General features: G+C 41.4%; 1 protein-coding gene across 1 annotated transcript in view; it reads left to right on the forward strand.

Annotated features, from left to right (window-relative positions):
* Positions 1-22,405, forward strand: part of COL9A2 (collagen type IX alpha 2 chain) — an 89,427-nt gene that overhangs the window by 60,362 nt on the left and 6,660 nt on the right. The window contains exons 14-25 of the mRNA XM_077296069.1: positions 196-249; positions 745-798; positions 1,115-1,168; positions 2,993-3,046; positions 3,276-3,329; positions 3,425-3,478; positions 3,637-3,681; positions 7,207-7,260; positions 10,960-11,013; positions 11,210-11,263; positions 22,070-22,141; positions 22,354-22,389. Coding sequence (XP_077152184.1) covers positions 196-249; positions 745-798; positions 1,115-1,168; positions 2,993-3,046; positions 3,276-3,329; positions 3,425-3,478; positions 3,637-3,681; positions 7,207-7,260; positions 10,960-11,013; positions 11,210-11,263; positions 22,070-22,141; positions 22,354-22,389 — 639 coding nt within the window. The remainder of the gene's footprint in view (positions 1-195; positions 250-744; positions 799-1,114; positions 1,169-2,992; positions 3,047-3,275; positions 3,330-3,424; positions 3,479-3,636; positions 3,682-7,206; positions 7,261-10,959; positions 11,014-11,209; positions 11,264-22,069; positions 22,142-22,353; positions 22,390-22,405) is intronic.

Here is a 22,405-nt window from a genome sequence, read left to right on the forward strand (position 1 = left end):
TAATATTAATATTGAATACAATACAGAATTAATTTCAGCCGTTTGGTTTGATTCTTCGCTACAATCTTGGTTTCTCATGTGGCATCTTATTAATTGCCCACCCCTGGTATATAACACTTTTGATTTCATCTACAGTATATGTGCCATTTTTTGTATATACAGTATGTTGTACATTATTTTATTTTTTTATTACAGGGCCCACAGGGTATTCGTGGTTTTCCAGGAAACAGTGGACCCAAAGGAGAGACGGTAAATCAGTTTTATGACCAGAACTTCTCTGTAAATCCAAAATGGACATATTTTTGCGTTAGATTTTGTGTTGTCTGGATGGCTACATTCTTGTTTTAATAATTTTCCTGATCCTGTTATTGTTTTATGATGGGATCACCATTGCAGACAAAAGACAGAGTTTACAGAGTTAAGAGGTTCCCGTTGTGTATCTCTGTACCTGTTTATGGAAATGGTACTGTTAAATTAAAGCTAAGGTGTATCAGTTTTTAGACTAGAATTTTATATGTGATGCCTTTGTACTCAGGAAATTCACAGCACTGTTGTTTCCAAAATTACATCTACTGTCAGCAACTATTTAGTGTTTGAACACATTCCAAAACAGTGAATTATTAAGTTTTGTCTACATGCGGATGCGACCATGCCATGGATAGAAATAGAGTTTTTGGAGAAAAGCATTAATATACAGATCTGTGATTGATTCTAACAGTAAACTTTTTCCTGTCAATTTATTAGGGTCCCATCGGATATAAGGGAATGATCGGATCAGTCGGTGCAGCAGGGAAGCCTGTAAGTTGACATAACATAACACAGCACTGTATTTGTGTGTATGAAATATTATACAAGTAGTGCATCCGGTATTATACAATGCTGTCTATCGTTATACAGTGATTTTTGCTAGTTTGGATACATGTTCAGAACATTACATTTTACTACAGCAGGGAACACAAAGGTGAAATCCCACATCCTGTTAGTGCGGATTTCTCAGTCCTCATTACAGAATCCCCCGGAGAGTAAGAGTGTTTAATTAAACTGCACTTAGGATGGTTATTATCCTTAATGAGTCCGGCCTTGCAAAGTCTTTACTCCTTTATGTCTGTTGCAGGGTGAGGAGGGGCCAAAAGGGCCTCCAGGAGAGCCGGGTGAGAAAGGAGACGGGGTGAGTCAAACTTGTTTCATCTTCTGTTTAATATTAATATGTGACTTAATATTATAATTATATTTAACATTAGATACCTGATCCATGAAGAATTCACTGATGCATATTTTAAGAGAGCTGCACTATCATTTTGTGAACATGGTCACTGTGTCTTCGATATTCTTGTTTCTTATTTATATGCACAAACATCTGGAATAAGAAGAAGTGAGTTAGGAAATTAGTATATCCACCTTTTTATAGTGTGCACCAGTTATGGTCTAGAATTGCTTACCTTTATCATTGGACCCTTCTTATAGGTATGGAAGCGATATTAATGTCCTATGAAATTGTGCTTATTTAAATGTAAAATACATATAACAACTCCATATTTAAAGGTTAAGTTGTTAGTTTCCCTCGTTTGATAAAGGATTATTCCTAAATTATTTTCATGTTGATGGGCAGCACAATGGCTCAGTGGTTGGCACTGTTACGTTGCAGCACTTGAGTCCTGGGTTTAAAACCCTCCAAGGACAACATCTGCAAGAGTTTTCATTTTCTCCCTGTTTGTGTGCGTTTCCTTTCACACTCCAAAGACATACTCATAGGGAATTTAGATTGTGAGCCCCAATGGGGACAGGGATGATAATGTATCAATGTATAATAATAATAATGTTCTTCTTTAACAATTTTACACCTAAAAAAATCCCAAATTCGGCTATTTTCATTACACAAACCTAATATGGTACAAATGAACCTACAATAATTGATAATATTTATCTTCCCAACATATTTGTAACCAAAAATATGTAAATACATTATTAAATCTACTGTAGCGTCTGTCGGCGCCTCCGCATGGTTCCCCTCCTCCCACCATGTGGAGACTCAGGCTTACTCACCGCCCTTGCTCCGGCGTGGTCCATGGTGTGCTCCTGCTTCCTGGTCTGTGTGCGTGCCGCAGTGTCTAGTATGTGCGCGCGCACCCTGCTTTTAACGGCGCAGTATGCGAACATGGTGAAATGCCCCCAGCTGACAGCTGGGAGGCATTTACTTAATGTGAACATCTGCTAGATGTCTCCCAGTCAATACCTGGGAGGCATCTCGTACAAAAGGCACCCTCCCCAATATGGAGGTGCCTGAGCAACTTTTATAGTTATGGTTAGGTGGATTATCTGTTAGTACTATTCCTGTATCCTACGTTCCCATAGTATATTATTATTATTTATTATTGTAGCTCCATTTATTCCATATTGATTAACTTATTATAAAGTTATTCCCACATTATGTGTCCCATTATTCCAGTATAGTTTGCCCATGTTCATGTTCAGTGGCATCATATTCCTGAAGCCGCATCTGCGGTATCTATACCCAAACTCTGGTCCTGGTGTGGACAGGCCTGTGTCTGTTGTTCCTGGTCCTAGTGTGGCCAGCTCCAGAACTGTTCCTGATATCTATGGGTGTGAATAAGAACCTATCTCCTCCATCCACATTGTCAGTACAATCTGTGAGTATCCAGTTTCAGCTAGTCAGTGACCTCAGTCATGTCTTCGAGTGTCAGCGAACCCGACCCCTGGGATTGGCAGCTGCAGTACCGACGCCAGCCTAGCAGTGGTACCTGGGGGCTAACTGCAGCACAATCTGTCTCCAGCTTCAGAAGCCCCAGTGAACACCAGGTAGCCTCTAAGTTTCACTCCTTCCTAGGCAGGTGCAGCCCTTTGGCACACTGGTTCCACGGACCAAATGCGCCACATGCAGGCAGCTATGCTATGATTCAAAGTCTAATTCTATGCATGCAGTTTGTGTTTCCATCTAAGTGTTTCTTAAGTCATCAACCAATTTCTATTGCAGGGTGCTCGGGGAGGTATTGGACAGATTGGAGCAATGGGACCAAAGGGCAACAATGTAAGTTTTTGTTTAACATAGCAATAGGGATCAATAGGAAATAGTGGAATATAATTATGTACCACTGCCCTTCAAGTTCTTCAAGCAATAGTTTATAAGAGGTTTCAGGCACTTGTAAGCATAAGTAAACATCAAATCCACTTGACCAATGAGTGCTGAAGTAGGGTAGTATTGAAGTTTTTGATGGGAGATGAAAGTAACATTAGCAACTCTTTTTCTGCCACTACAGGGCCTACCAGGTATTGATGGCAAGGATGGTACCCCAGGAATTCCTGGATCAAAGGTGGGTTATTTATGTAATCAATCTTTTATTAGTAATATCACAATGATTTTTTGCCTTTATGTATTTTTTTTAATTCTTCTTTTTTTCATGTCTAGGGCAGCACTGGCCAAAATGGCATTCATGGTGCTCCTGGTCATCAAGGGTTATCTGTAAGTAAGGCTTCTGCATACATTGCTAAATAACACACCTAGTTCTATTTCTCTAAATCTATTGTGAATGTGATATATTTTCTTGGTAATCATGCTTTTCTGAAGTTATACTTTGGTGGTCTTTTCATAATATAAGTTGCCTTATATATGTTTTCTAGGGTTTACCTGGCCAGTCTGGCTCTAAAGGCGGTCTTGGACAAAAGGTTTGGTATATTTAACCATTATTTTTCATGCCTGCATTCTAGGATGAGGAAAAGTCATTTAGCATTAACCTATCCTAATAGACATTTTAGGATTTGCAGTTATTATTTTTGCTTACATTACTCCTTCTGAAGCCAATAAGGATCTCAATTCCAGCCAATTCTGCGTTGAAAAAGTAAAACAGTGCTCCTTCACTTCCGAGCTCTGCCGTGCACCCAAACAGTGGTTTACCCCCACATATGGGGTATCAGCGTACTCAGGACATATTGGACAACAACTTTTGCTGTCCAATTCCTCCTGTTACCCTTGGGAAAATAAAAAGTTGGGGGCTAAAAAATCATTTTTGTGGTAAAAAAATGATTTTTTATTTTCACGGTTCTGCGTTATAAACTTTAGTGAAACACTTGGGGGTTCAAAGTTCTCACAACACTTTTAGATAAGTTCCTTGGGGGGGGTCTAGTTTCCAAAATGGGGTCACATGTGGGGGGTTTCTACTGTTTACGCACATCATTGGCTCTGCAAATGCAACATGACGTCCGCAGACCATTCCATCAAAGTCTGCATTCCAAAACGCCCCTCCTTCCCTTCCGAGCTCTGCCATGCGCCAAAACGATGGTGCCCCCCCCACATGGGGTATCAGCGTACTTAGGACAAATTGCAGAACAAGTTTTGGCATCCAATTTCTCCTGTTACTCTTGGGAAAATAAAAAATTGGGGGTGAAAAGATAATTTTTATAAACAAAATATGATTTTTTATCTTTACGGCTCTACATTATAAACTTCTGTGAAGCACTTGGGGGTTCAAAGTGCTCACCACACTTCTAGATAAGTTACTTAGGGGGTCTACTTTCCAAAATGGTGGGGGGTTTCCACTGTTTAGGCACATCAGGGGCTCTAAAAATGCGACATGGCATCTGATTTCGATTCCAGACAATTTTGCATTGCAAAGTCAAACGCTCCTTCCCCTCCGAGCTCTGCCATGCGCCCAAACAGTGGTTTACCCCCACATATGGGGTATCTGCGTACTCAGGACAAATTGTACAATGACTTTTGGGGTGCAAATTCTCCTGTTACCCTTGGTAAAATAAAGCAAATTGGATCTGTAGTAAATTTTTTGTGAAAAAAAGCTAAATGTTCATTTTTTTAAACATTCCCAAAATTCCTGTGAAGCACCTGAAGGGTTAATAAACTCCCTAACAAAAAAAAAAAATTGTTTCCAAAATTGTGCTGATGTAAAGTAGACATGTGGGAAATGTTACTTATTAAGTATTTTGTGTGACATATCTGTGTGATTTAAGGGCATGAAAATTCAAAGTTGGAAAATTGCGAAATTTTCAAAATTTTCCCCAAAATTCTGTTTTTTTTTTCACAAATAAGCGCAAGTCATATCAAAGAAATTTTACCACTGTCATGAAGTACAATATGTCACGAGCAAACAATGTCAGAATCACCAGGATCCGTTGAAGCGCTCCAGTGTTATAACCTCATAAAGGGACAGTGGTCAGAATTGTAAAAATTGGCCTGGTCATTTTCATGCAAACCACCCTCGGGGGTAAAGGGGTTAATATTTGTGCAGTTGATGTCACCTTTGTATTGTTTGGTGAGATCAAGTCCATAAATTAGTAATGGAGAGTCATCTATAAGATGCTTCTCCATTACTAATCCTATAGTTGCATTGTAAAAAACCACACATTCAGAATAAAGTCTAGTATTTGAAATTAAAAAACACACTATTACTTTTTTATTTAATATAGCAAACACAGTTATACTCACGTAATGCCCATTCCTCTGAAGCTATGGTGACTAATGGTGGCTTAATCTCAGTTATTGCCCCTGAGCTACGGTGACCTCAGTGAGATCTCCGCTAGCACCATGAGAAACAGTCTCAGCAAAGAGTTCCCCGCAGTTCACCATGAGAACCCACTGCTGCAACGTAAGAGGGCATGTTCACATAAGAACTAGATCATGAACTGATAGAAGATTGTGGTCTGGACTAATAACTTGTGTTTGCGTTGCTTACACATGGTAGAGGTTGAAGGGAAGAAGGCAAGCTGGTGAAGGAAGTGTAATGCTCTTGGCAATTTTCTAATGGGTTCCTGGCATTCATGTAGATCGTACATTGACATGGACCACTTACAGTACCTGAACATTTTTACAAATCAAGTATAGTCCTTCAACGCAGCAGTATTCACTAATGACCATGACTGCTTTTCAAAAGATTTATGCTCCCTGCCACACTGCATTGTTCAGAAAAAGTTTGGAGACTACAAGGACGGTGTAAACTTGACCTCCTATAAATCTTAATCCAATTAAGCATTTGTGGCATTTGCTGGAAAATAACTAGAATCCATGGATGTCTAACCTCATAACATCTTTGGCTGAATAACAAAGGACACCTACAGAGGTCTTATGAAGTCCATATCCTGTTGAGTCACAGTTATTTTGCCCTACAAAATATTAGGTTTGAATTTCATAGCTGATCAGTGCAATCTTATGTTACCTTATATTGATTTTATTAAAAAAAACACTTTATTATCATTCTAGATTTACTTGAGGTTTCGAGTTTTATTACCTTAGCTTTTAGTGTATTTTAATGTAATATCAAATCAAGTTTTATATTTGTAGGATTAGTAAGTTAGAGGATAAGTGACAAAGAGTTTTTGTTAGCTTTTTCAATGTGCTCACTTGACTCACTTAATTGACACTTAACAAAAATGTTATTGTAACTCTTAATAATTGTATTTAATTAGTGAGAAATAGCATTAATTTTGATTGCCTATTACTAGGACAACCCCTGCTCAATCTAAATGTTTCCCCATGGGAAAACAAAAACACTTATACTCACCTCCTGTTTCCGGGGCTCCCGTGAAGCTGTTCTAACATGTGAGCACGGCACCCAATCAATGCTGGTGTCACTGTCTATGTATATGTAATCAATAGGAAATGAGAGCTATGGCTGGTTGCTCACCTCCACTTGATTACTAATACATCTGAGGCAAGGACAATGACGCCAGCTCTGATTGGGTGCAGGGCTCACATCTCACAACAACTGCTCTTGAGCCCCGGGAACATGAGTATCGACACCTCAGGAACAGTGTCGGCATGGGAGGTGAGTATAAGTGTTTTTATTATAATGTGGGAAAACATTCAGATCGAGAAGGGTTTGTCCTAATAGTGGACAACCCTTTTAAGCCAAGCAATATTGGCGCATTGTGGCAGCCAGATCAAGGTGTCATCCTGGGTGCCTCTTTTAATTAGTGCGTCCTGCAAAGTCATGATGACCTCACTGGAGCCTACTCACCAGAAGAAGCCCTTGGGATGCCAGCAGGCAATACGAAGTTCACAGTACTATGGTCTGGCTGCCACAAAGTACCAACATGGGTGCTGCACCAGGGTCCTGTGAATTGTTTTGTGCAACTCTAATAAGAAGGTAACTGACATTGTAAAGCATGTTAACAATATTATAAATTCCAAGCAAAATTTTATAGACTGTCAACTGTAACCTGCCATATAATTATTTTTTAAAGGGAGAGCCAGGATCTCGTGGAGAACCAGGATTTATTGGAGCACCGGGGAAGGAGGTAAGTGTAGACATTGGTTTTATATGTTTTATTTTACATCTTATTGCTATTTCCTTTCATGAGAAATATATTGTCAAGGACATCAAATTGGTCACATTCTACCGTATTTTAGAATGCAGCTTAGCATTGCCATCTAGTGCACTCTCCCAGTCATAATCACAATCCTCTCTGACTCTCTGTGCTCACCTATATTATAAGTGTACTAGATGGAGGCCCTATGCTATCGCATCGGGAGGGCGGTAATGTCACGATGAGAGCAGGCTTTGCAGCATTGAGAATCTCTCCCCCATGTGCTCACCCACTAATCCACTCTCTCTTTCCCCATGTGCTGACTTCTCCCGTCTGTGCTCTCTTCTATGACCTGTCTACCCCATGTGCTATCCCCCTTGTCTGCTGTCTTTCTCCTTCCTGTGCTGTGTTGTTTTGCATCAGGGAACTCATGTGCTTGACTCCTACTCTTATATGCATTGTTTTTGTCCAAGCGATGCTGTTGCTCTTCAAGAGTCTCATTTGCCCGTTGTTGTCTTCAATGTTGTGCCTTTGCTGCTTTCCTTTCATTGTCATTGGTGTACTTTTTAGGAAGAGCCATTTTGGCGTTGATATTTTTTTAAAGGGGTTTTCCCACTAACGAAAGTTCATTTTAAAAATTGTCTGTGTCTGACCGTGTACAGAACATACCAGAGCTCCTGGGCAGGGGAGGAAGCAAAAGACAATACTGACATTACAGCAGGAGATCGCAGAGGATACATTTTGTGAGGTAAAATATTGTTTAAAAACAGTCAGTGAAATATTTTACCTGACACAATGAATCCTCTGTGATCCCCTGCTTTAATGTCAGTATTGTCTTTTGCTTCCTCCCCTACCCAGAAGATGTGGTATGCTCTGTACACGGTCAGAAACAGACAATTTTTAAAATGAACTTTCGTTCGTGGGAAAACCCCTTTAATGTGACCGGCTTCCTCTGCCTGTAGACACATTGTGCATCTGCCGCCAAGATCAGCAGAATGATTCACGCGGAATTCACGCAAGCGCAGTAAATCAGACCGCCGCCATCTTTGTGCAGACAGATAGCGGCAGTCACATTAAAACTGAGCATGCGCTACTTCTGTACAAAGATGGCGATGGTCAGTGAATCATTCGGCTAATCCCGGCGGCGGCGTGTTCGCGACTGTGTTCCGCTGGAGGTACCGCACAAGAGGCTGCAACGGCATATACAGTGTGTGTGGTGCGTACGGCATATACCGTGTGTGTTTGTGTGGTGCCTATGTGTATACAGTGTGTGTGTGTGGTGCGACGGTGTTCCACTGGTTGCACCATGTAAGAGGCTGGTACCACCAGCAGTTTCCATATTGAGATACCCAACACTTGGGTGTCCCAATATGGCGGTCGGTGAACTTCCGCCATTTGGAATTCTGGGATCCGGACACATCTGGACAGAACAGGATGTGAAGACATTACAAGGTAAGTATATATTAAGATGCAGAAAATAGGAAATTAAACTATCACTGTTCTGCTTCCTACAGACCATGGATACAATAGAATGTCTATGTGGAGAAGGAGCTACATATTAACCCATTAACTACCAATGTCCTTTTTTTGGGAATGCCTAACCTTTAGCTTCTAGCAACTAAGATTTTGTAATTTTTATAATTACCGTATATACTCGAGTATAAGCCAAGATTTTCAGCCCAAATTTTTGGGCTGAAAGTGCCCCTCTCGGCTTATACTCGAGTCATGATCGGTGGTGGGGTCGGCGGGTGAGGACTGTCATATACTCACCTAGTTCCGGCGCTCCTGTCGCTCCCCCTGCCCGTCACATGGTCTCCGGGTGCCGCAGCCTCTTCCCCTGAGCGGTCACGTGGGACCGCTCATTAGAGAAATGAATATGGACTCCACTCCCATAGGGGCGGAGCCGCCTATTCATTTCTCTAATGAAGCGGTAACGGTGACCGCTGATAGAGGAAGAGGCTGCGGCACCGAAGACCAGCTGTCCAGGGGAAGGAGCGGGATGCCGGGAGCAGGTAAGTATGTCATATTCACCTGTCCGCGATCCACACGCCGCGCACCATCTTCCCGGCGTCTCTCTGCACTGACTGTGCAGGTCAGAGGGCGCGATGACGCATATAGTGTGCGCGCCGCCCTCTGCCTGATCAGTCAGTGCGGAGAGACGCCGGGACGGGACGCTGAGGAGCTGCAAGCAAGAGAGGTGAGTATGTGTTTTTTTTTTTATTGCAGCAGCAGCAATGGCACAGATTTATGTGGAGTATCTATGGGGCAACGGTGCAGAGCACTATATGGCACAGCTATGGGGCAACGGTGCAGAGCACTATATGGCACAGCTATGGGGCAACGGTGCAGAGCACTATATGGCACAGCTATGGGGCAATGGTGCAGAGCACTATATGGCACAGCTATGGGGCAACGGTGCAGAGCACTATATGGCACAGCTATGGGGCAACGGTGCAGAGCACTATATGGCACAGCTATGGGGCAACGGTGCACAGCACTATATGGCACAGCTATGGGGCGACGGTGCAGAGCACTATATGGCACAGCTATGGGGCAACGGTGCAGAGCACTATATGGCACAGCTATGGGGCAACGGTGCAGAGCATTATATATATGGCACAGCTATGGGGCAACGGTGCAGAGCATTATATATATGGCACAGCTATGGGGCAACAGTGCAGAGCATTGTATATATGGCACAGCTTTATGTGGAGCATCTATGGGGCCATAATGAACGGTGCAGAGCATTATATGTGGCACAGCTTTATGTGGAGCATCTATGGGGCCATAATGAACGGTATGGAGCATCTATTTTTAATTTTGAAATTCACCGGTACCTGCTGCATTTTCCACCCTAGGCTTATACTCGAGTCAATAAGGTTTCCCAGTTTTTTGTGGCAAAATTAGGGGGGTCGGCTTATACTCGGGTCGGCTTATACTCGAGTATATACGGTAGGTCCAATTTTTTGTGTTGTGTTTGTAAAATGAATGTTTTCAAAATAGGAAATCATGTCATTGTCATTTTTAATTGAATATTGGGACGCCCTTTTCTGAAAAATCCGTACTTGAAAAATTTTTGCAAATTATGTTTCTGATTCATTAGGACCCAAATCATTAAAAATCTGTCATTAAAAAAAATAAAAAAATGAAAATTGCTAATTTGGCAAGTAATGGGTTAAGGAGTCTTTGAGATTAAACCATAGAGAATAGTCTGTAATGGTAGAGGAGGGAGCAGTCTGTACAGCGGGGATCATGGGGAGCATTTTGTGTGAAGAGGGGTCATGGGGAGCAAACTGTCTACTGTAAAGATGGAGGACTTTGAGAAGCAGATAACTGTTTGAGGGGTTCTAGTCTCAACCTTCCTTCATGTAGCTGGTATGTGTAGAGGTGAATATTCCTTTACCAGGTATGCAATATTAACCCTTCTTCTGCCATAGACCACTAAGGATACTGACATCAACCCTTCAAAACCCTAGAACCTTGGGATGCCACTATAATTTCTTTAACTGGTCTAGCAATTTCCAAAACTAGTAGTAATCACCTGCTGCTGTTTTTGATCACCTAGTTTAGAAAGAAGATTGCCCTGGTCGCTATCCTGCCCAATCGTTACAAGGGAATAGAGGGAGCATCGCATAACATCATCTCTCTAATAAAATGGATAATTAATTTTAGTTCATCTGTATTTACTAGGGAGAGAGAGGACCTCCGGGAGAAGCAGGTCCCAGAGGCATTGTTGGATTAAAGGTAAGTGAATATCATTACATTCATTATAATAAATACATAACTCATGATTAGCACAACTTGACTTTCTTATAATATTTGATGAGATTAAACAATGAATAAAATTGGTCTTCATTAGACTCTATATGGTTGAAAATAGAAGAAGAAATTGGTATAAATGATATTGCAAGCTGACTTTCAGTGTTGTGTTTCTTTTTAGGGAGACCGTGGTGAAAGGGGGCCAGTTGGGCCTATTGGAGTGGAAGGGAAAGTAGTAAGTATTTGTTGATTTGAAATCTGTATATGGAGAATAGAAAATAAATGAAGTTGGCAAGATAGATAAATAGACAGCCAGATGGATTTAGATGGAGATTTTTGCAAGTCAACATTCAGTGATTCTAACAGACCTTAGGATGCAGCGCGTAGCTTTTCTTTAGCGGCAATGCATATTTGCTGCTGCAGTGCTGTTTGCCACTAGAGGGCACTACTTAGTCAATTTTAACTTATACAAATATACTGTATTAAAGGGCTGTAGCCTACGCAATTGCTATTTGTGTGAAAATCTACCATATTACCAATTTTTCATTGCCAATTTATTTTCAGCAATGATGGCATGTAGCTAAAGAAACCTTCAGTGTAAAGATTTTTGCATTAAAATAAAAGACTGTCTGCCTTTATTGGGAAGGATGTATAGAAGAATTAGCTTTGAGGACATATGGCAAAACATATCAAATCAATATATGAATATCCTAAAAATACGAGAAAAAAATGCATCCAATTTCTAAAATATTTCCTGACACTTTTACAATCATGTCATTGTTTTCAGTTTTTGAATGTGTATTTTATGTACACCTAGGACACTTCACAAAGTAACTTCGGGTGGCCACAGACCATAATAATATATTTCTAGGCCATCTTTTCCCAGAACTCTAGACAGCTTGTTATGATAAGAATTTATAGCAGTACGCTCCCCTTAGGATAATAGGCAGCTGTATGGGATATGAATATAAGGAGGACACACAGTAAACAATACTTTGGACTCTTCATATTTGTATAGATAAAGTAAAAACTCAATAAAATATTACTACTATCTAAAAATTTGATGAGGGCTGTTTTTGAAATATATTGCAGATTATTGTATTTTTGGGTGTAATAACAGGAAACTGAAAAGTAACAAAAGCTGGCAGCCACGACACCTCCCTATGGTGCTGTAACTAGTGCAAAGTAACTCACAACCTGTGTCTGTAAAATTCTGTGTTCATAAAAGCACTTTCACATGCAAGATTTAAAGATTTATCACTATTTCATGGATGGTGAAGAAGACGAAGGAAGATGATCGCTGTCCTCTCAGCGTGCTTAGACCCCTTTCTAGGATTAGTAATGCAGGGTGCGGAAAGTGAGTGTAAGGGCTCGCTCATACTAGTGTGTAAATCAGATGAGTTCAAACTGATAAAAAAGGTATTGCTCTCGGGCTGTATTTTCAGCTGTATTAGGCATGAAAAAAAAATCACAGTATGCTGAGATTTCACTCCGAAATCTGATGGGTGTGAGAAAACAAATTGCATGCCATACGGACCATCAGTACGGCATCTGATTTTTATGGATACATTACAGTTCTGTAATATAGGAAACTATAAATGGTCCTGTAAATGATTAATAGCTGCTGAGTAAAAAAAACTATTGCATACGGATGACAAGTGAGAAAAAAAAATCATACCACTCTTCTGGATGAGAATGGGAGCGATTTTGTTTAAGCTAGTGTTAGCGTACCCTAAGAGAAATGTGGGAAAGAAAAATTGCAGGAGTCAAATTCACAGAGTCAAGAATTGGTAAATTTCTTCCACACTTGAATTTTCGCTCCATTATCTTTCTACTGTTTTGATATATTATGTATGTTTACCTTAAAGGGAACCTATCACGCTATTCATGCTGCCCATACCATGGGAAGCATGAATCAGAAACTGGCAGCAAGATTGTAGAAAAGTATATCTTTTATCTGAAATGCATTTCAGAGAATACATAGTTAAAAGAACCAGCTGGGGACGATAGAAAGAAACGGAGCCAGACTAGTCCCATCTCTGGCTATGGACCCCAGCTGAGGATCTTAGAAAGAAATGGAGCCAGACTAGTCCCATCTCTGGCTATGGACCCCAGCTGGGGATCTTAGAAAGAGATGGAGCCAGACTAGTCCCATCTCTGGCTATGGACCCCAGCTGGGGATCTTAGAAAGAGACGGAGCCAGACTAGTCCCATCTATGGCTATGGACCCCAGCTGGGGATCTTAGAAAGAGATGGAGCCAGACTAGTCCCATCTCTGGCTATGGACCCCATCTGGGGATCTTAGAAAGAGATGGAGCCAGACTAGTCCCATCTCTGGCTATGGACCCCAGCTGGGGATCTTAGAAAGAGATGGAGCCAGACTAGTCCCATCTCTGGCTATGGACCCCAGCTGGGGATCTTAGAAAGAGATGGAGCCAGACTAATCCCATCTCTGGCTATGGACCCCAGCTGGGGATCTTAGAAAGAGACGGAGCCAGACTAGTCCCATCTCTGGCTATGGACCCCAGCTGGGGATCTTAGAAAGAGACGGAGCCAGACTAGTCCCATCTCTGGCTATGGACCCCAGGTGGGGACGATAGAAAGAGATGGAGCCAGACTAGTCCCATCTCTGGCTATGGACCCCAGCTGGGGATCTTAGAAAGAGATGGAGCCAGACTAGTCCCATATCTGGCTATGGACCCCAGCTGGGGTTCTTAGAAAGAGATGGAGCCAGACTAGTCCCATCTCTGGCTATGGACCCCAGCTGGACCTTCTAACATCGGAACATTTCAGGGAAGAACATACCTGGATGCAATCATGCAGCCAGGCTCTGATTTATGATGGCCAAGCAGTCCCCAAATATCCTGGACAATTGGCATTCTGGTTTTCTGAGGATGTGATCCCTTTTGGTCCACCTGATAATCATGTGGATGCAACTACGGTAATTCATCTTGAGTTTATTAGAGTGGGTTGGGTTGCGTGAATCATGTGACAGATTCCCTGCAAGATTTTCTAACTATATCTTCTCTAAAAATGCCAGAACATTTCAGAGAATAATATACCTGGCTACAATCTTTCAGACAAGTTCTAATTTATGCTGCCTATGGTTTGGTAATCCTTCTGCTACAGCTATAACTCTTACTACGTGCACATGTTGAGTATTTGATGAGTTTTTACCTCAGTATTTGTAAGCCAAAACCAGGAGTGGGTGATAAATACAGAAGTGGTGACGTGTTTCTATTATACTTTTCCTCTGATTGTTCCACTGCTGATTTTGGCTTACAAATATTGAGGTAAAAAATGCACCAGATGCTCAACTTGTGCACATGGGCTTAGATTTCTCAGTAAATAGGATTTTTTTTGTATTGTGGGATATTATTGATATACTAGATGGTGGCCCGATTCTAACGCATCGGGTATTGTAGAATACAGTTATATGAAAAAGTTTGGGCACCCCTATTAATCTTAAGCTTAATGTTTTATAAAAATTGTTTTTTTTGCAACAGCTATTTCAGTTTCATATATCTAATAACTGTTGGACACAGTAATGTTTCTGCCTTGAAATGAGGTTTATTGTAACAGAAAATGTGCAATCTGCATTCAAACCTTATTTTGACAGGTGCATAAGTATGGGCACCCTTATGATTTTCTTGTTTTAAATACTCCTACCTACTTTTTACTGACTTACTAAAGCACTTTTTTTGGTTTTGTAACCTCATTGAGCTTTGAACTTCATAGCCAGGTGTATGCAATCATGAGAAAAGCTACTTAAAGTGGCCACTTGCAAGTTGTTCTCCTGTTTGAATCTCCTCTGAAGAGTGGCATCATGGGCTCCTCAAAACAACTGTCAAATGATCTGAAAACAAAGATTATTCAACATAGTTGTTCAGGGGAAGGATACAAAAAGCTGTCTAAGAGATTTAACCTGTCAATTTCCACTGTGAGGAACATAGTAAGGAAATGGAAGAACACAGGTACAGTTCTTGTTAAGGCCAGAAGTGGCAGACCAAGAAAAACATCAGAAAGGCAGAGAAGAAGAATGGTGAGATCAGTCAAGGACAATCCTCAGACCACCTCCAGAGAGCTGCAGCATCAACTTGCTGCAGATGGTGTAACTGTGCATCGGTCAACTATACAACGCACTCCTCTCAGTGTCAGCAGATTTCTTGACAATAATGTTCATGAATCAGTGACAAAGTTGAAGTTACGCAGGGGATGGATCTTTCAGCAAGACAGTGATCCAAAACACCGCTCCAAATCTACTCAGGCATTCATGCAGAGGAACAATTACACTGTTCTGGAATGGCCATCACAGTCCCCAGACCTGAATATCATTGAACATCTGTGGGATCATTTGAAGAGGGCTGTCCATGCTCGGTGACCATCAAACTTAACTGAACCGGAATTGTTTTGTAAAGAGGAATGGTCAAAAATACCTTCATCCAGGATCCAGGAACTCTTTAAAAGCTACAGGAAGCAACTAGAGGCTATTATTTTTGCAAAAGGAGGATCTACTAAATATTAATGTCACTTTTCTGGTGAGGTGCCCATACTTATGCACCTGCCAAATTTTGTTTGAATGCAGATTGCACTTTTTCTGTTAGTACTGTAAGAGTCATGTCGGTCTGGTAGTCGGGGGCAGGTATATCTCACCCAGGTATTTGTCCTATGTGAATTAGGCCGCTCAGTATCTTCAGGATACCGAGGGGTTAATAAGTGCAGGAATAAAGGCTGACCAGCTGGAGGTTTCAGGTGTCAGCCTGGGGCACACAGAATGCCTGTCTGTGTGAGACAAACGTGAGTGAGAGCTGTGCTCATGATCTATGTAATGTTAGCTGGGAGGGAGAAGCCCCCCCAGTTGTTAGATAGGAACGTATTTGTTTAGTTAGCGCCGGACAGGCTAGGATTTATTTTTATGTTTTGTTTTCTGTATTTGCTTTCACTTTAATAAACCTGACTTGAGGTCAGTTAACTTGGAAACCTGCTGTCGCCTCAGAGTTCAATGCACAAACCACATGACCTTTGACCCCGGCAAAGGCGATCCCGGAGTGTTTTGTTACAGTACAATAAACCTCATTTCAAGGCAGAAACATTACTTTGTCCAACAGTTATTAGATATATGAAACTGAAATAGCTGTTGCGAAATTTTTTTTTATAAAACATTAAGCTTAAGATTAATAGGGGTGCCCAAACTTTTTCATATAACTGTAAATGGTAATCAGTTTTGCTGCAGTATTCTGACTGCTAAGTAAAGCTTTGCTGATCTTCTTGCAGCGTAAATAAATTATTTTCTGGTGACATTTCTCTTCCATGTGGTGCCACTGTATTAAATGGGAAGTGGTTTCTTTGTTAAGTAACGCACCTTTTGAAGTCAACTATTTTGCTGGACACTTGTGTAATTATTAATTAGACTTACCTGTGATTGAGTTCTTGTTAATTAGAATGTTCTAGTTGAAAATTTACCTTTGTTACTAAAAATTTCATTGGTGTGTACTCATTTTTGCAACATAATCTTGAATTAATTTTTTAGAAAAATTACTTCTTTGGGTGTGCAAAATAACAAATCTTCTTAGCAATCAATGGCATACCTTTGTGGAAATATTTTGTAGTATGGCATCCCATTGAAAATGTTGATCCTGAAATGAAATTAAAGATTTTCTCTACAAATCTGTTAGGGTGTAACCATGTATGCTAAGCACTGCATTTCACAGCAAACTTGGTCAATGTTATGAAGTATAGAAATCTCCAACACCAACAGAAGCTTAAACTAGATATGCGTCCTTGGGCACACATGCAGCTGAAGTGAACTGCAGCACACAGACCCACTTGGTCCTTGAACGGCAATACACGTTGCCAGCCAATCAGAGGCCAGTAGCTGATGTGACACACTAGGGTCCTGCTTGTCACAGTGGCATTGCTTTCCTCACGGGGAGAGTGATGTCATGCTTGGAAGCGATGAAGGATTCCTTTTATCAGGTAATCACAAAGCACACAACATGTTCATACTCCAGGCCAGAAGGGGGAGCTCTAAACCTGGTTTAGAGGGAACTTCCCTATAAATACATTCTGGTCTGGGAGGAAAGGCAGTTGGTGAGAGGAGTTTCAGTTAGTTAGTGCCTGACAGCATAATGGAGCAGTCGGAGGCAGAGAGACGTGTGAGGGGTCGTGCAGCCTGAGGTGCTGCAGCTCCAGGATTGAGAGAGTATGGAAGGGAGAGCAGTGTTTAGTGAGCATGCATGAGGGCAAAGCACAGGAGAGTGACCTTTGGGCAGTACAGTTGTGACTGGGTTACCTCCCCTGGCAGAGCGCAGATACCAGTAGCCGGAATACCGAGGTTGTGTCGGACTCTAGGAAGCACAGCAGAAACTGGCAGGACAGCTAGACTACAAGTAACCTGTCCGCCATAATACCCAGGAGGCACAGTGGCACATGGAGCCCGTGTAGTGATAGAGACCCTATAAAAAAGCATGAGCCACCTGTCATACGGGTTTGTGTCCTAACCTTCATGGAAGACAGAGAGAATTGTGAGGATCTTGCCAGAAGCCAAAGGCAGTCAGGGACTACAACATCGCTGCGCTAATAGGAAGGCTTTTAACTCCACCTGGTAAAGGGGACTCTGAATTTACTTCCAAGCTGGCCAGACCCTGCCTGTACCTGTAATCTGATGCCCTGGACTGCGGTTGCCTGAAGCCTTCAGTAAACCAGGTAAAGAGACTGCAAACCTGTGTCCTCCGTTCTTTACTGCACCAATCACCATCCTCATCTATACACCGGGAGCTCTGGGGACCTACTTCACCTGTGGGAAGTTATACCATCTAGCTGCCATAACATCACCCCAGAGGACACCTTTAAGCAGCGTCGGCCCCCAGTGACCAAACACCACAGGTGGCAGCCACCGCAACATCCCCTTTAAGTACCGGACCCGGTACTGAGAACCCAACGGCCCTGGCAGTTGACTCACTGACATCGGCGTGCACGTGAATGGGGACACATGACAGTGATATCATGCTCTTCCATCACAAGCTGAAGTCAGCTGCCAGCTTCAGAAAAGGATGCCATGCAGCGGGGGGAGCGAAGGGAAGATTACTATTTATTTTTTAATCAGTGGCCATACTACTACATGGCTGACTATGGGCTATGCATTATACTACATGGTTTACTATGGGCTGTGCATTATACTTTATCAATGACTATGGGCTGTGCATTATACCTAATGGATGACTATGGACTGCGCATTATAATTTGTGGATAACTATGGGCTGTATGGAGGATATGGGCTGGGCATTATACTTTATGAAGGACTAGGGGCCATGTATTATACTTTATGGATGACCCTGGGCAGTGCATGATACTTTATGGATGACTATAAGGTACATTATTCTTTATGGATGACTATGAGGTGCATTATACTTTATAGAGGACTATGGGTTCTGCATTATACTTTATCGATGACAATGAGGTGCATTATACTTTATGGTGGACTATGGGTTCTGCATTATACTTTATCGATGACGATCAAGTGCATTATACTTTATGGAGGACTATGGGTTGTGCATTATTTTTTATGGATGACTATGGACTGTGCAGTATATGGACCCATAGAAGCGCAGTAACAGCGCAAAACGGCCATCGTCCATCAGGCTTGTTTGCCTGCTCACTCCCCTTTCTGCTGCACACCGCACCTTGCACTTTATTGAGATGTTGATATCATCTAATATGGATTAAAGGAATTCAACAAGAAAGACCGGGTGAGTGCTCCATTTATTTTCTTCTTGTCTGTGCAATATACCATTACTCTATGTGTAAGCACCACCTAGAAGAGGTCTTTAAGGGTATGTTTCCACGGTCAGTAAACGCTGCTTGTTTGACGCTGCAGCGTCAAACAAGCAGCGTCCAGATGTTCCAGCATAGTGGAGGGGATTTTATGAAATCCCGTCTCCACTATGCGTGGAAACCCGCACGCGGCGGCCCTGCGACTCCGGACATGCTGCGCGTCTTTTCAGAACGCAGCATGTCCGTACACCTTGCGGGGACGCAGCGTCCCCGCAAGGCATGTCACAGGGCCCTATAGCGAGGGGTGCGATGATCCCGGATGTGTACTGTACACATCCGGCACCATCGTGTCCCATTAAGGGGGCGGGGCTTAGCGCCGAGCGGCTTCGCCGCTGCGGCGATACCGCCGCGTAGCCTTAACGTGGAGACATAGCCTTATAGTGATGAGAGAATATACTCGTTACTCGAGATTTCCCGAGCACGCTCGGGTGACCTCCGAGTATTTTTTAGTGCTTGGAGATTTAGTTTTTATTGCCTCAGCTGAATGATTACATGTGGGGATTCCCTAGCAACCAGGCTACCCCCACATGTACTTAGCCTGGCTAACAGATGTAAATCATCAGTCATCAGATGTTATATTTGTTGTCTAATCTTCTAAGTGGACTAGTAACATTCACATGTTCATTACGTACCTGAGCTACTGATGACCCTCAGTAACATTTCAGCAGTATGTGAAGGACGAGCAGCAACTCTTCATGCACATACTAAGGGAGATGTGAAGCGGGACATTGAGTTATTCAAGGTACAGGTATGGGACGGGGCTGACAGCCAGTGTGAAATTGCTGATGATGCTTACTATGGTGACCAACTAACGTAATGGTTATATAAGTGAACCATTAGGGACCTCAATCATGTTGGTGAGCAATGCATGGCAAACTGCTTGCTTAATTACTTGTTGGCTAAACATTAGCATCAAGCGAAGGAATGACTATTGGATTGCTCTGCTTTCCTATGCATTACTGTAAAAGCAAAATGAATGAATCTATTTTGACTTGCAAAAGGAGTAAAAAATTAGTATATCAACAGGATAAGCTGCGTTCTCTGCTTGTTGGAGTTTTTGCCAAGCAGATGCTTACCGAGCACGAGTCTGACTAGAGGACCCCTCTTCACTCCACGCTGGGTCAACGCTTTCTCACCTGTACCTGCTCTACTACTGGAAGAAGTCACAACAGTAGTAGCAATTACTGTATCTGGAGATGTTGCAAAATGTATTTTTACAGATAACATGCCATCTCACTTAAGTGGATTAAGTGTGGGAACCTTACATTTATTTTCTATATGTATACTGTACTATTGCTGGGTGAATGTAAGAGACCTTAACAGCCATGGCCTTTTCACTTTCCAAACAACCAACCTGTTTCAGATCTCAAAAAGGTATAATTATTATAATTATTGGAAAGCATGTAAAATTCCATTTCCTTTTCACTTTCAAAATAATATACCTGATGCTGGCCTAAAAAAAAGAATAAGTTTTGGATAGTATATTGAATAGTCATTGTGTTTTGACTTTCTAAACAAAAAGCCTGTAGCTGATCCCAAAAAAGAATCTTTTTTGCTTGTAAAAAACATTGTTTTTCACTTTCCAAACAACAAATTAATTGGTCATTCTAAAAAGAGGACATCTTTCCCTAGTTTTAGTGAACCTTACTGCTGCCAAAAAAATATATATATTTTTTCAAAATTATCACATTTCAACTAATCTAATGTATATGTTGTATATATCTTCAACTGGTCATTCCCATTGCTTCTTAATTGGCCCTACTGTCTGGGCTTTCTGCTTCCCCACTGCTTAATTATTTTATGAACAAGCAGGAAACTTGTGCTACTCTACAAATCAGATAATTAATAATGTTTTGTCAGCTAAAAGAAGTCAAGTCATTTCATCTTCAGTTTGCAAACGCCAAACCAGTTGCTACTCCCTAAAAAAAAAGATACTTTTTGGTTTGGTTGTTAAAAAGTCATCGCTTCCTCCGTATTAACCCCATGTGTGTAAACAGCAGGCATCTGCCACCATAAATGGATCACTTTTGGAATGTTTTTTTAATTTTGAAAAGCATCAAAAGTCTGAAGTGCACTATATTATTAAAAAGGCTGCTAGTTAACACTGGTTCCATTGATTTAGCCATATACATTGAGGTTAATTTGGCATTACTAAGGCTGTGTTTGTGTTAATTGGCTTGAAAAGGGAATGGATACAACCCTAGGAGACCAGAGAGTGTCATTTGTGTGTTGTCTCGGCAATTGGAGGCTCTGGAATACTTTTAATTCACTATTGAATTGTTGTGAATTGATACATTTGCAATCAAATTTCCTGGGAAAATTCTTCGAAGCTGGTGAATGTCAATTTGAAAAGATTAATTTATCTCTGTTTGCTTAGACTAGCTACTTGAATACTCGCGCTTTCCTTTAGTTCTAATGCCATGTTTTCTTGTGAAAGTGAACATTGCTTATATGAAAAGCTCTGTTTATTTTACCCTGAAAGATTGTATAAAAGTCATCAATTCATTAAAAAATTCTTTCTATATGTTTAGTAAATTGGGTTTCTTTATCCACTTTATCATTGCCCAAAACTTAAAAGTCATCAACCAAAAACTTGTAGAAAAGCCGCGGAGACACCATCACTTGTTTCTCAACGCAAGCAATGAATAGCCAGGTCTTTCACCGGGAAGGAACAACCACGGGAAGGGCAGCATCCAATAAAGGAAAACCACCTATGCCAAAACATGGTATCCATCCACAGACAGCTGTTTCGGGGTATTTGCCCCTCATCAGTGTGGAGTAGGAAACTGGCTATTAGGAGCAGTGCCTAGTGAAAAGACTATAAACATAAGGATGAATGACCTCGGGGAGATCAAAACATCTTTTCAAACATGTCCTCTGACCATTTCTAATTGCACTGCATTGTTAGCCATATGATACAGTCTAAAAGGGCTTTCACCACGAGACCAGATAACCCCTTTAATGACAAGTGATCTGCAGAATAAAGCAGATACTGTGCAGTAGGTAAGGGAGTATGGTTGTATAAGTACTGAGCCAACACTTCACAGTCAGGTGCATATGTGACCGATGACAACACTGAATAACGGTATCATGCGGATGACGATCAAACTGGTTAAATGTTTTCTTTCCCATTCTCTAAAGTTGGCAGTTAAAATATTTTATGTTCTGAGCTGAATTAAATTGTTTGTTTTTCTATTTTTTTTGTTAGGGAGCAAAGGGTGAACAGGGTCCTCCTGGCATACCAGGACCACAGGGTATTCCTGGAGTAAAAGGAGACAAGGTAAACACGTGGGAAGTTGGGATTATATGGAGTGCAGACAATCTGTCATTTATTTGCTTTACTTCTCTATTGTTTAAAAGAATTAGTAAGTAAATGTAGCTAAGGTTTTAAAAGGAAGCAAAGCTTCTGGGCATGATATATTATATTAACAAACAATACCCTGAAATGCATTGGATGCCCTTTATCCACTTATGGCTTCATTTATTCAATAGGGCTTCCCAGGAAAAGTTGGCGCGAAGGGCGAACTGGTATGTATGTTTTCAT

Source organism: Ranitomeya variabilis, chromosome 3 (assembly GCF_051348905.1).
Source record: "Ranitomeya variabilis isolate aRanVar5 chromosome 3, aRanVar5.hap1, whole genome shotgun sequence".
In the NCBI taxonomy this organism is placed as follows: domain Eukaryota; kingdom Metazoa; phylum Chordata; class Amphibia; order Anura; family Dendrobatidae; genus Ranitomeya; species Ranitomeya variabilis.